Here is a 14,819-nt window from a genome sequence, read left to right as displayed (position 1 = left end):
AGTCTCTACACATCCGATAAAGTTAAAGTTGAAAAACATGAAATCTCTACACATCCGATGAAGTTGAAGTTGAAAAAGGTGAAGCCTTTACACATTTGATGAAAATCAAAGTCATGGGGAGGCTTCTTTGACGCATTATAGAATATAATGATCAAACGACCAAGTATAGATTTAAGAGGAAAACTTTTCAAAGTATGGCTCATTAATAAGCAACATTATATTTAGTAGGTTGAAGGTAACCCAAGAGAACATTTTAGATAGGAAGGTATAGCATCTTAGTAAAATTGATATTGTAGAGGTCTTAGTCAAGTGGGATCTTTATCCTATAAAGGAAGGAGGTAGATAGTCTCCTCTAGAGTTTCCCTTGTTTTTCTTAGAGAGAGAAGAGTCCTTTAAGGGAAGGACACATGCGATGCTCCATTTTGTGGTGAAAATTTTGTTTAAAATAATACATACCATATGTATCTAGAATAGAAGTAGAGGTCCAAAAACTCATTTTGGTTTATTAATGCATAATAATTTTTTTTGGAATTTTTTATGTTATGATTTTTTTTGGAGCTAGTTTTTAGCATGTTAGTAGGATCTTCGAAAGAGTCTATATGAGAGAGTTGTAGAGTTTTCATAGGTCTAAACTTTGTCGAAGTGACCCTGACCAGATTCCTTCTCTTTGGTGCATGTTGCAGCCTCCATACATTGTACTCATGTCATTTTGAGCTTTTTTTTTGCTCTTGTAATTTTTGTGCTGGTGTTTTAAAGTCTAATGTGAAAGGGCAGATGAAGGAATTCACACTATGGGTGTAAAGAATAGGCTTTTTAAGTTTTTAGAGGGCTTTAATGCAAGCTAAAGAATGCATTGATCGAAAACACACTTCAAACACATAGTTCGGGAGATGCAGCCTCCCAAATAATTAGACAAAGAAAAAGGTTTTGTTTGTTCCTTTTTGGAATCAATAGTTGAAAAAGGGAAGGGTTGGAGAGGTGCTTGTTGAGAGCCTTCTTAGGAGAAAGAAATATTTAACTTGGGCTAACAAAGTCCATTGCTCCATCACATTTGTTGGAGTGCTTGCAAAATGACGTTGATGAAAGGTTAGGGATGAATGGATGACTAAAATCGTTAAGCATGAGTGTGGTAAATTTTTCCATGATCGTTGCAAGGCAATTGTGCCATAATGTGTAAAATAAGGTTTCACCTAAATGGGGTTCATCTTCTAATCCTCATGAGGTATTTATAACAAAAACCAAGACACAATGATTAGACTACCTTAATCTAGGGCCTAGGCCATGTTTAGAAGCCCATTTTTCTTCCAAGAGAAAGAAATCTGGTCAATTAGATCTTGGGGGAGCTTCAGAAAGGGTGGGTATCCACTGCTTTGGATGACTCGAGCTGGCTCAAAGAGTGGGGTTGGTTCAATGGGGTTAAGATGCATAGAGGTTCAGCCAAAGCATTATACTTAGAGTTGAGGAAATCAGATTTGAATGTGTTAAACTGCAACAAAGCTTGGAAGGTAAAATGGAAAGCAGGAACCTGGAGAAAGAGATGGAAGCTCATATGGGAGTTCAATCTGCCCTTGAAGTTTCATGCCTTTTTGTGGAAAGTTTGTTTAGTGGCTTTACTAGTTGGTTCCAAGCTTATACAAAGGAATTTTACTTCAGGTTGCTGTCCAAGGTGTAGGAAAGCCTTGGAAGATGGGAGACATCTCTGCTGGGGGTGCCCAGCTACTATCAGGGGTTTTTGGGTGAATATAGAGAAATGGGTGGCTGGATCTTTGGGGGTTCATGGATTGTGGGGGGATTGGGTTTTGGGAAAGGGGATAGAACCTAATGAGATTACTAACTGGTTAATTAATATTATTAGATATGGTTGCCTTTGGGAGATTTGGATTTCTAAAAATAACTTAGTATTTTGTAGGGGTAGGGAAACTGGGTTGAATAGCATTGAAGTGATGTATAAGTGTGTGTATCTCTGTAAATCTAAATATTATGCTAACCAACTGAATGACGCTAACACACTTCAGGCAATTCATTCTCTATGCAATGGAATCAGATGACTTGCTCTTCAGCAAACCTTGGTACATACTAGGAAGCCCTAACCAAAAGTTTGTATGCAGAAATTCATTATCAAGGAGGTAAAGACCAGGCTGCCCAAATTTGGACCCAAGACCAAGAGGTGGTACTTGAAGGTGAAGCACCATGTATATACGTTTGTGGCATTCATAGAGAATCTAGTGGGCACTAGACCCATGGTGAAGGTGTGGGCTGATAAAAGTGTCTTAGAAAAGCTTCCACCTAAATGCTTTACTACTGAATCTATGATGGTAGCTTGTATGCAAACTGGTTTATTATGTTTCTTGGAGCTAGTCTTCCTTTGTTTGGGAAGATGAAAGATGGAACCTCCTTTGCAAACTGGTGAATTCTAATGAGAAGGAATTGGAGCAAATAGGGGCCTTAGGGAAGTGATAAAAGGCTGGACATTTTGAGAATAAGGAGCTGAACAGTTCGACTTTGACTGGCACTTCAAAAAAAAATCATTTCTTAAAGAAGGGAATTGTAGTGTGAAAGATTTTGATATGGATATGGACAAGAACTTTTTGTGAAGGTTTTATTTGTTAATACTATATATATTTACTTCAAAAAAAAGCCCATTTTTTGGGCAAATTAAACGTTTCATAAAAAGTAAAAATTAGGCAAAAGGAAGGCTTACATACTCTAAAGTGATGATAAATAAAGAGAGAAAAATAGACAAAAATATAAAAATTAGGCAAAAGGCAGGCTTACATACTCTAAAGTGATGATGCATAAAGAGAGAAAAATAGACAAAATAGAAAAATTAGGCAAAAGGCTGGTTTACATACTCTAAAGTGATGATGCATAAAGAGAGAAAAATAGACAAAATAGAAAAATTAGGCAAAAGGCTGGCTTACATACTCTATGCACAAAGAGAGAAAAATAGACAAGTTTCACATGCTCTCTCACTCGAGTGCAGCGATGGATTCGATCACTGTCTACAGGCAGATCAAAAAATTCAAGGTTTCTGGTGAAGCAGGCTTCCTTATTGGAGGCTCAAACGCGAAGGCGTGCATGGTGTGAGCTGACGGAGGGGACCACGGAAGCTTACTGTCTGAGCAGGTCCATTGATTTTCTTTTTCTTGCTCTGACGCGTAGAGACTTATAATTTTTCTCTACGTCTTAGGGCAAAAAATTAGCAACATTAGATCATAAAAAGGAAAAAATCATATCAGGGCATGAAAAACCCTTAGCTCCATAGCCGAGCTTTTCTCGGAAGAATTATAACCATGGATGCTAGAAAGGAGCAGAGCATAGATCCTCTTGTAGATCGTCTTATTAGAGATATTGTACGGCCGAGGACAGGTGAAAACCTTGATCCCTCCAAGATCTCGGAGCTCTGCCGCTTGATCAATCAGAGAAAAATTGGTGGTGGGCGGGAGGTCGTGGGGGCCATGAAAAGCCGCATTATCACAAAGGATCGCAAGGTTCAGCTCCATGCTCTTACCCTTCTTGAAGCCCTTGTGAGCAATTGTGAGAATGTGATCCATCATGTTGCATCTGAGCGTGCCATTGACGACATTGTTAGCGTTGCCAATGATGGACTGGTGCCTGCTGTCAACCAGGAGAAAGCAATTAAGCTTGTCAAACAGCTGGCTGAACATATCCAAGCTCCATCCCTCTTCAAAGAAATATATGAGGTGAGCACATGTTTGAGTCAAATTTTTTATCTTTCACCTAAACCAACTTTGTTTCTTTTTGGTGATTCTATGTTTTAGTAGTGTAGCATTTCATGGCATCTTGAAAGGAACTCAAAAAGGGGGACATCATCATCTGCCAGCAAGCACAACTGGCAATGATACAACTCTGCACATGTGCTGCGGAGAAGATCTGCAGGCCTGTGAACATCATGTGCATCTTCACATGCCGCCTACAACATGTTGAACACTCTGCACAAACCAAGGCTTGTTTGCACTGATTATGTGGCATGTCTCTGCAGAACTGAAAATATAATATAGACGGGGCCTGCTTCGTGTGGCAAGCGAGATATCTGGTTCCTGCCTATCGTGTGCCTCACCTCTTGCCATCATCATCATCTGCCAGCAAGCACAACCGGCAATGACACTCACAAGTCTGCACATGTGCCGCTGAGAAGATATCTGCCTGTGAATATCATCTGCCTACAAAAAAATCTTGAACACTCTACCTTCCCCCACACAAACCAAGGCTGCAAGCCTCAACATTGCTTTGCCTGTGTGGCATGTCTCTACAGAACTGGAAGTATAGATGGGGTATGCTTCGTGTGCCAAGTGAATGATCCTCTGGTTCCTGCTTATCCTATGCCTGACTACCTGCTTTCTGTCTGGACATACACAGGGCTGCATACCGATATGCCATAATGCCTCTATAGCCTTGTGAGACCCAAGGTTGAGGGCACCACACGCTACATCTCACCTTGCCACTTAATCCCTTACTATGTGGCAGTCTTAGTACTCCTTGCTACATTAAACATGATCTTCTTTGTGAGCCTTTGTGATAGCTATATAGCATGTGAAATCATTTCTGGAAAAGCTTACTTGATGACAAGATCTAAGCCATGGTGTCAGATCACATATTTGTATGTGCTAATTTTAGTGCTTATGAGCAATGATGGTCTTCCACCTGATCCAAGCTCTTCATTTCAATTTCTCGTTGGTTTTTCTCTTATGCAGAGCCTTTTATCCAAAGGAGTTAATTTTGGTAAAAACACATCCAAATCATCTTTACTGGCAGTCTCAACTCACCCTTCAGGCGATATGGGTCTCCAACAAACATGTCACAACCGCATTCAATGTCTTTTGGAAGATTTAGCATCTTCATCGGAACACGAAGCACACCATGTAAGAACATTGGCTCACAGGAAAATACAGGACCTGCTGTGGCAGCTGAAGTCAACAGCTTGAGTTAGATTCTTTTAGGAATTGTCATGTTTATTGTTGATATGATCTAGCCTCATAATGCAGTTTATTGGTTCAATTGCATTGCCTGTACACCAAGTGGTGCTTGGATTTTATTTGATTCAGTACATTGTGCAGTTAAGTGCTTGGAGGTTTTTACCAGCTCAATGAAGAAAGCAATGGATTGCTGCACACACACTTGAACTTGCTGCTTATCACAGAACCATGTGATGTTTGTGCAGATACAGAAGTGGTTGGAGGCTTTCTCGGAGAGGTTGATGAACAGAGCAGATGAAGTGACAGCACAAGTACAGAAACTTGTGGAAAACACTGGGGTGGTGGAGCAAGATCTGCATAACACTTTTAACACTTTTCGAGGGCTTTCCAGCTCCCAGTTTGTAGAGAACGTAAGATCTGAACTCCAATAACAATGGTGAGATAGTATAAGCGTGTGAGATAGTATAGGCATTAAACATGCTAGTGGGAGAAGAAGCAAAAACATGGACTAGCTTTTCTTTATGTTTCTATGAAATTTATTTGGCGTGAAGTAAATTTTCTTTGCTGTGTGTGTTTTGGCTGGCCCTATGTAGCGTGTGTATGAAGAGGATGAGACAGTAGCTGTGAATGAAGACATAAAGATAAAGGATCAAGGGATGCCATCACAAAGCTATGAAGATGATATTATTCCAAGATATAGGGAAGCTGTGGCAACTGCTTGGAGGATATATGAACAACATATTTGCAAACCCTACATGAGAGCTTCAAGTTCTCACAAGTCAAGGATGCTGGTGAGTTAATCTCTTCTTTTGGAGCTCAACGCATTCATGTAGCTTAACACCCTCCATGTTTTGAGTGCTTCTCTACTTGTGGGTTTCTTGCAACACTTCAAATGCATTGTAAAACCTGTAGTCTGTTCAGTAGAAGCCCTTGAATACAGTGCTATTTCTATGAAAATGACCTGCGAAAGCTAGTTAATATTTGGGTCCTCAGTGTTTGAGTGCAAACATGCCCAGCAGCATCTGGATTGGGCAGCCTGCCTTTAGCAGAGGCTATCTGTCTATTGCAGCCTGATTGAGGGCATAAATACCTGCAGTTGGTGTTTTGGGCACTGTAAGAGGCAATGCATACCGCAGTGGGCTCTGCATTTTGCACTTTAGCCCTCGTAATTTTTCATGCATCCCTGTTTATGCGTTTTCTAGTTTGTACATGGTTCCAAGAGTCCAAATTTCCTTATTATCAGGGAGAGAGATGGCATAAACAGCTGCCGCACATCATAGGAACGGAGGACTTTATGCGAGATAACAGCTGCGGGCTTACAGGTTTTGGTTTTGCGCATCACTCTAAACATTTTGATGTAGTAAATGTCAATGACGTTCTTGATTTTTTGTAGCTTTCTTAGAGTTTTTGGCCGCTTGGACTTCTTGCAGATGACAGGAGCTTTGGCATGGAAGCTTTTGACTTTGAAAGTGATGCTGAGAGAGGTGGAGCTAACATGGCTGCAGAAATGGCAGATACTAGAATCTTGCCTGAAGGGGAGTGGTCTAGTAGTGAATCCGACTCAGACGAGCAGGTGATTTGATGATACTTTGATGGTGCCATGCTAAAATCATAGGTTTTGGCATTAAAGACAACATGATTGATCTTAGTAATTGCATGGCAGATAGGGAGTTTCAAGCCAGCTGTTTCAGCTGCCCTGGACTTCAAGGCAATGCTTGAGGCTGCTCTTAGGAGCCCGTACATACCTTGTCAGTTCTTTTCTCATTACACCAATTAGATAAATTCCGAAAGCTTGTTTGTATACTTGTTGATCATTATCCCAAGCTAAAGAGTTCATGGGAAAATATGGAAGCCCACAAGAGGGTTCTCTCTTGTATCAGTAAAAATTTCGGCTTCTTTTCATGCTTTGAATATATTTGCACATGCAAATTGTATGTGTTTACAGACAAAGGTGACGCTGTCACAAGCTATGGTGGCTCTATGGATCATTTGGGTGATGCTGATTCCACAATTAGTGTCACCATGGTGTCAACACAGGTTGCTACTGCCATCTCTGCCACAACAGGCCAATTTCAAAGGTAGAGACCATTGTATCTTTTTTATCATTTCCTTCATTGTTTGGCATCCTTATTGTCTTGAGTTTAGTAAATGATTCGTGTGAGTGGTTTTGTCACATTATTTTCCTTTCATACACAGAGTAGCATAACCAGTGTTTGTGATATGTATTGTATTTATGGGATACACCCATAAATACAGTATTTTTCATTGTTTGGCATCCTTATTGTCTTGGGTTGTAGTAAATGATACTTGTGAGTGGTTTTGTCACATTATTTTCCTTTCATACACAGAGTAGCATAACCAGTGTTTGTGACATGTACTGTATTTATGGGATACACCCATGGATGGGTGCATAATTGGAATTCAGGGGGCTTAGGCCAGTGTTTTAGTGAGGAGGGCAGGCCTAGGGGGCCGCCTAGGCATTAGGCATTACTTTTATGATGTTAAAGTGTAAGGCCCAAAAGAACGTTTTAGCCTTACGAGAGGTTTGGCCACATGATGGCAACCACTGGCAAGGGAGAATTCGGTCTAGCATGTGATTAGAAGCCTCTATCGGGGAATTACTGAGAAAGAAACTTGTTAGTATGTGAAAGCTAGAGCAAGTCAAGGCTAACGAAAGGAAGAAGCCTTTGACTCCCTAGTCATGCACCTTCCCTCAGGGGAAATACAGGACATGTGACTGTTGAGCATTTCATCATTGCCAGCAATTTTTGTCTTGCAAAGAAAGCTTAAAGTCTGCTGGCTGAAGTTTTATGGCAGGAATGTATCAAAGGAGGGTCATGATGCTCTTCAATCAGATTCTATCAAGGAGTCCCATGACCAGGCTCAGGTTTCCGCTCTTAGGGAAAATGGTTCTAAGGTTAGTATTCTAAAGTGCCCTCCTGTTTGATCAATATCAGTTAATACTGGTTTTCATTGGATTTCTACAAGGTTATATTAGACTGTGTTATGGTTGTACTTGAGTTGTTTTGTGTAATGTAGATCATCCACTGCGATGCAAGACTTGTGATATCCCACATGCAACAGCATAATTAGGATGCCATATGCATAATGGTGGATAATAGTCGGATGATGCCCTGGAACTTAAAGCTATCATTAATGAGGGCCTTATGCTGAGGTTTAGGCACAGTCCCTTTGTAAGACAGGCAGAGATCACGTAAGGAGTTGGGTCATTTAGGATGTCGTGTGGACATCTATGCCATGCTTTATGGAGCCGACAGTTTGAAGCTTTGTGAGCAGGCCCTTGTGGAATTGCACTTTGGTTTTTGTTAAAGTACGGGAAATAACACGAACTTTCCTTTGGTATACATTCTTCATGGCACCCTCCGAGCAAGTCATTCTGCAGAGGTGGATTCTTTGAAGACACACAGAACCATTGGCATGGAGCATGGATACCCACTCTTCCTACTCTCTTTGATATGCACATGGATGAGCTTGCTGTTTTTGTTGACACAAACTTGGAGGAGTGGGTTCCATACCACAGAGAGCATTCTTGATCCTGTTTTATGCCATCACATGTGGTGCCATGTAGAGGACTTTCAAACATCTTGTCAGGATACAGTCATGTGCATTTGTGAAACTAAGCATTTTGCTGCTTCTTTTTTGTAGGTTGTGGTGCCTTTTCTCTCCTCTCTTGCACAGAGGGATCTTGAGATTTTGCAGTCTATTTCTCAGCATGCAGAGACCCAGAAGGTGAAGAGCTCAAAGAAGCCTGGCCTTGAAAAGGAGACTACCAGCACGAAATTGAATGATGTTTTGAAAGCTCTCCACACTCCCATGATGGCTGGAGGCTTGTTTGACGATGAAAGCGAAGATGGTGACCTTTTTAAGTCACAGTCAGCTGTCACAGAATCAAACTTCTGGTCAAAGCCGGCCATTCCAGATGATCTTTTTACTAATGCTGGTGTTCAGGTCCAAAAAGAAAATGAGAGGAGTGTATCCAGTGACAATTTAGTGCCCAAATCAGACAAGCCACAATCTAATCTCAAACCTCTTTCTAGTCCTAAGAAGTCATCTTCCTCACACTCTGATGGAACACTTTTGGCAAACAGGAGTTACGACCATGCGCATGATCGATTCTTTGTTCATGGATCAGCCAGCAGTCTTCCTCTGAAAGATACTTTGTCTTTCTTGAGGAAAGGTTTGTTTGATGATGAAGAAGACGAAGAGGCGGACAGTGTGGACCTCTTTGGCTCAAGCAATGGTGTGGGCACCGGTGGAAGCTTAAAGGAGATTCTTGGCAGCAAACACGAGGGCCTCGAGGGTGAAGCTAAGGGGGGAAATACCGATGGGAATGGTTTGGAAGATACCAGAGCTGGAGCGGTCAATGAGTTATTTGAAAACACTAGCTTTGCTAGGGGTAAAGACCTCGGGAATGAAGCTATCAGCTCCCTGATCCTAGGGTCACTCACTGTAAATTTGAAAAAGGAAAGCACAAACGAAGATAGATATAAGAGTCCGCCTCATCAGTCTAGAGAGGATAATGCTTTTTCTGCCTTGGAACCGCTTTCTGAAACAAGAGGGGAAAGCAAGGATGCAGGCATTGTGCCCATGACAGACGGGCTAGCTCAAGTAAATGACAAGTCATGGCTATTACCTGGTTCTGTTGACAACACAAATAGACCCTTGAGTATGAGGACAGAAATTTTGGATACTGGGAATGTAGGTACTGCTGAGTCAGAGGATGACATGGATTCATGGTCTAGTACCAGCAGCACTACGGATACCTCAAAAATAAGACTAAGTACTGTGGAGGCATCATCATCAAGTGGAGTCAAGCCACAAGAGTCACAGCAGCAAGCAGAACACCATGAAGGGTCAGCCGAGCATCCGAAGCATCAGGGGGGATTGATAGAGTCAAAAATTGTATCTAGTTCTGGACTTTCTGAAATTTTCACTGATATAGTAGAGCGACAGCATGAAGGGGAGGATGAAAAAATTACTGTAGGTCATGTGAAAGTGTCTATCCCAGAAACAAATCCTCCTGTGCAGGAAGTCAAAGAAGAGCCTCTGAATGTCTCATCAAGCTGGTCCAGGTTAGTGATGTCTCTGCAGCTTGTGGAATAGAAAACTTAGTACAGAAGGTGGCTGCATTTTCATCTAATCGTGTTTGTGTTACTTATGCAGAAAAATAACCTCTTTACAAGAGCGCCTGAGTCTACAACCTTCAATGTTCTCTTTCCAACACAGAACCATTGCAGCAGTGCCAAATGCTCTTGTGGTTGATGCAAGCGAGGAGGACAACAGGAGCCACATATTACAAACCCAGAGACCCTCTCCGCAAGCAACTTTGCAAGGTGCTTTTAAGGCTTCACATGGTAGAATAAGCAATTATGGATGCTTTCACTATGGTGCATCCAAATGTTTTGCTAGCTTTTCCACAGCATCCCTCACGTAGGGTCAAAGCTTGTAAAATGTCCATGTGCCTTAGTGATTGAGAGCTATTTAGGTGTGGGTTTTATTGTTTTAAGCACTTGAACTGACACCTTGGAACTGATGCCAGACACAAATTATCTCCATCATGCAACAATGTCTAGACCAAGAGGACCTTCTAAGCGGCGTGCACCTACGTCTTCCAGGCAGGGTGCTTCGCCTCTCTTTACAACACACACACAGCAGATTGTGGTTGGCATTTCTGGAGAAGAAGAGTGGGCAGGGAAGGGTTCAGATATGGGAGAGTTTATCTCTGACTTGAAAGCAAAGGTTCAAGAGGATCATGATTTGGGTGAAAAGACTGAGCCATTGCCAAGGAGAGATGGTGTCATACTGGCTTCATCAACCAACAATGCAAGCATTGTTGATGATAATGCAGTAACAAAGACGAGCCATAGTGATGACACCTTCAGCTCTACGCACTTGGAAGATAGAAAGTTAACAAAAAGTCCAAAGAAAACTACAGAAGTGGATTTTGTAGACAAGTCTGAAGCCCAGAAGCCCCGAGTGGCTTTCTTGAATTCTCTTCTTTTTGAAGATGCGAATGATGAAGACACTCTCTTTGGACCGTTACAAGGCAAGGCCTATTCAAACTTTTCTGATTCTGCATCTCTATCAACAAATCAAGGGTATCAGTCTCCACCTGATAATGACAAAGGAAACTCAAAAACAGCGTCCAAGGCCAGTCCGAAGGGTACAGATTCCAAGGTTTTAGATCACACTGTTCAAGAGAGATCTAGTGCTGAGCACTCAAGAACTTCGAGGGAAAGTATAAGAAAATCCCTCTTCGATGATGACGACGACGATGATGACAATGATCTCTTTTTCATAACTGCGTAGTGCACCCCCCCCCCCCTTTCCCCCCTTTGCCCCCGCGCACGGGCGTGCTGCCAATCCATTGGATTTACATTGAGGTCTCCAGGGTTCAGACTCCATTTTACCTTGACATTTTGTCTGGTCACCTCTACATTTCATTTGTGGAAATGCCATGCAACTAAATAGTTGCTATTTTCATTTGATTTGTGTGGACTCGTATACGCCTAATATCTTTCCTATTTTTACTACAAGCCCATGTGATCTGGGTGGTCTTGGATACTATGATCCAAGGGTATATGGCAGTTAATGGCCTACATAGTGTTTTAAGGGTATATGGTAATTAATGGCTTACATTGATGGTATCATAGAGGAAACTTTGGCAGCTTTTACATGGCCAGCATAGGTCTAGTGTTGTACTTAATTGCTTTGTTTGATATATATTACGGGGCTCAGCTTTCTTCTGTATATTCATATAGATAATCAGGTGATTACCTTAAGTGGAACAAGTGCGAGCATGTTTTTCAGCCCACTTTTGTGTAAGGCAGGTCTAAGCAATCTTGGCTTGGAGAAAGCTCTAGAAAATATATAGTGGGTTCAGAAAATATGTACCAGCCTAAAAGTGAATCCTCCATTTCTCTCGTTTTAGGACATGGATACAGGTGAAGAAACTCCTTTCCCATCGAAAATGAGCAGAGACTATTTATTTATAGTCATTGCAGATGAATCTATCCAGATGCTAGGATAGGTGGAGATTCATGTCGCATGCTCATAGGTTTTCTGTAAGCCAGAACAAGGTGCCTCCACAAACCTCTTATTGAGGTTGTGAAAGGTGGCTCCCAGAGATTGAGGAGTAGGCTATCCTTTCATGTCGAGGAATCATGAATGTTGCTGCCACTGTTTATTTAGAGAGCGGTTTGGTCCCCTTTTTTCGAGTCATCGAGTATGTGAACCAAAGATATGTGCCACTTTTCTTGTATGACATACAAAGCCTCATGAGCAAATGTATAAGGGAGCAAAGATTGCAAGATGGCTATGGTCAGACATTCCTCACAGCTGTTTCTATTGGGCGATGCTAAGCTAGAGTTACATAATGAAGAGGGGATACAAGCACACATCCAACTTGAGTATGCCTCGAGAGACCTCTGCCCAAGAAATGAATGTTGGGTGATGCTAAGTGAAGTGTCACATGATGAAGAGGGGACCCAAGCACAGCCAACTTAAACTTGATTGTGCCTTGACAAACCCCCACCCAAGGACTTGAGACAATTAGTTTCATCTAGATGCCTTAGACTTGTATTAAGACATCTAAGAGACCCATAAACAATGTTCTAGAGACAAGGTATGCAAAGAATTATGTCCATTACATAGGGGGAGTCCACACACATTGTAGCGGGAAATTATGGACCTGTTCAGTTTGGTGGATATGTGGAGGGGGGCTCACTATCTCATCCCTTGAAAGATGTAGTTCTTAGTCACCTTTGTAATACCATTGCCTTGACTTAGAGTAAGCTTACAACCCTAGCAAAGACACACATGGTGAGAGTTTGCTAGTACTTTCTCATACTAGTCACGCTTACAGTGACCTACCTAATTCATTTATTTATTTCTCTACTATAGTAGCTCTTGGAAACACATAGATGTAGATTATATAAGATAATCCCAGGAAGGATTAGATGTAATCAAGAATTTAATTTAATCACAAACAAGCTCAAATCTAGTTAATGGTACATAAATCAAGGCACTTATAATTGATAATTAAGCTCACTAATTCATTGTAAATATAGCTCTAAATTTAATTTAATCACTAAAACAAGCTTAAATCTAGTTAATGGTACATAAATCAAGGCACTTATAATTGATAATTAAGCTCACTAATTCATTGCAAATATAGCTCTAAATAAACAAACATTTCTATCATTTTAAAGCTAAAAATTTAGTAACTAGATTGATTTTCTATTTTAGCATACTTTTAGACTTCACAATTTCTCTTCTTTTCTCATTGACTATGTCATCCACATTCACCTCATTAATAGACTGATCTCTATGGACTGAAAAACATGTTGATTTGTAACATGTGTGGGTTGATTTTCAACATTCCTTGGATTACCTAAATGCTCTATATCAATGTGTCTTGCATTGAATAATGGAAAGAGTGTTGAATATATGTCATGTGAACATGCATTTTGCTGTTTTTTACATGAAAGAAAGGGTTGAATTGCATCTTCCACAAATACATCTCTGCGCGCTTGATGATAGAAACGGTAATCTTTACTTTACGAGCCATATCCCACAAAAATACATTTAATAGCCTTATCATCAAGCTTGATGTGAAGTTGCTTAGGTACAAGTGCATAAGCAAGGCAACCAAAAATGCGTAAGTGAGCCACAGAGGGCTTTTTGCCATTCCAAGCTTCAAAAGGCGTAATTGTATGATGCAAAGTCTTTGTAGGACACCTGTTTGAAATATATGTTGCACACATGACTGCTTCTAGCCACAGAAACCATGAGGTAACTCCTGACTTTTGACCATATGTGCCATCTCCATATGAGAGACCTATTTTTACATTTAGCTACACCATTTTGTTGAGGTATATAGGGCACAGTACATTGGTGTTTTATTCCATTATCAACCATGTATGCATGAAACTCTTTAGACATATACTCCCTCCCTCGATCAATACGCAAGGTACCGGTCTTACATGTAGAAGCATTTTAAACCATAGCAATAAAGTGTTTAAAGCACATAAAAACCTCAGATTTCTATTTCAATAGATATACCCAGGTATGTTTGGAATAATCATCAAATGAATGTGACAAAATAGAGGTATCCTCCAATAGATGGTGTCCTCATAAAGCCACATACATCACTGTGTGTGTATAATCTGTAATTTTTGGACAGCTCTAACTGAACCATCTTTGGAAAATGATTCCCATTTGTTAAAGATAACATGCTACCTTGCACACAAGAAGGAAAGAAGAGAAGAGAGATACATGCAAGGGTCGAGTCCCGAGAGTTGTACTTAGCCAATCCTAAGAGGGTTAACTCTTCGATGTGAAGCCACTAGGGACTCACTTCGCCTCTTCTTGTGTCACCCAAGAAGAGATCCAATGGCTAGGTAGAGAGCAAGAGGGAGCTCACCTCATGCAAGTAGCATGCAAAAGGGACTTGGTAGATAGCAAAGAGAGGGTAGAGAAGAAGAGAAATGAGAGCATTACCATCCCTACTTACATACACCAACAATCCAACATGCAAGTAATCAGGAACACAAGCTAACATGCATCCACAAGCTCAAATGAGAGAGAGAGAGAGAGAGAGAGAGAGAGAGAGAAAGCAAGCTCAAAAATGAGACAAATGGGATTGTCCCTTTTCATATTTCATAAAATGACTTATATACAAGAGCTCATAGTTACAATGGCTGGCCGCCCATTTACAATTGGGGGCCCAAAACTAGTCTTCCTAGTATCTCTAGCTCTATGTACATATTCCTCACATGACTAGCATTACACAAGCCGTAAGCTCGGTCATCCCATGTCTCTTATACAATCAACGCATTGTGCAGTTACAAAAGATACATT

At 41.0% G+C, this 14,819-nt stretch overlaps 1 protein-coding gene across 3 annotated transcripts; it reads left to right on the top strand.

Annotated features, from left to right (window-relative positions):
* The first annotated feature begins 2,873 nt into the window (after positions 1-2,873).
* Positions 2,874-11,444, top strand: LOC147633602 (uncharacterized). 3 transcript variants are annotated; one of them, XM_086806728.1, is made up of 13 exons: positions 2,949-3,491; positions 3,630-3,704; positions 4,716-4,883; positions 5,183-5,347; positions 5,531-5,728; positions 6,181-6,259; positions 6,368-6,510; positions 6,601-6,685; positions 6,883-7,015; positions 7,755-7,854; positions 8,604-10,030; positions 10,122-10,291; positions 10,498-11,444. In XM_086806728.1, exons 1-13 carry the CDS (start codon positions 3,294-3,296, stop codon positions 11,265-11,267), a joined length of 3,711 nt encoding a protein of 1,236 aa, XP_086662854.1. In that variant the 5' UTR covers positions 2,949-3,293; the 3' UTR covers positions 11,268-11,444. The 3 variants fall into 3 exon arrangements, with proteins under 3 accessions (XP_086662853.1, XP_086662855.1, XP_086662854.1); XM_086806727.1 differs by having other exon boundaries at positions 2,874-3,704; XM_086806729.1 differs by lacking the exon at positions 4,716-4,883 and having other exon boundaries at positions 2,920-3,704.
* Positions 11,445-14,819: the final 3,375 nt, after the last annotated feature.

Source organism: Cibotium barometz, chromosome 12 (assembly GCF_041138505.1).
Source record: "Cibotium barometz isolate CiBa-2024 chromosome 12, ASM4113850v1, whole genome shotgun sequence".
In the NCBI taxonomy this organism is placed as follows: Eukaryota; Viridiplantae; Streptophyta; class Polypodiopsida; order Cyatheales; family Cibotiaceae; genus Cibotium; species Cibotium barometz.
This window is presented reverse-complemented; position numbering and strand designations above follow the sequence as displayed.

Bases quoted from the DNA above. Each gene is read 5' to 3' on its own strand.
- LOC147633602 (XM_086806727.1), top strand. From the start codon at position 3,294: ATGGATGCTAGAAAGGAGCAGAGCATAGATCCTCTTGTAGATCGTCTT. The intron at 6,260-6,367 runs GTTTTGGTTTTG...GACTTCTTGCAG, and splicing joins TAACAGCTGCGGGCTTACAG to ATGACAGGAGCTTTGGCATG. The intron at 7,016-7,754 runs GTAGAGACCATT...GTTTTATGGCAG, and splicing joins ACAACAGGCCAATTTCAAAG to GAATGTATCAAAGGAGGGTC.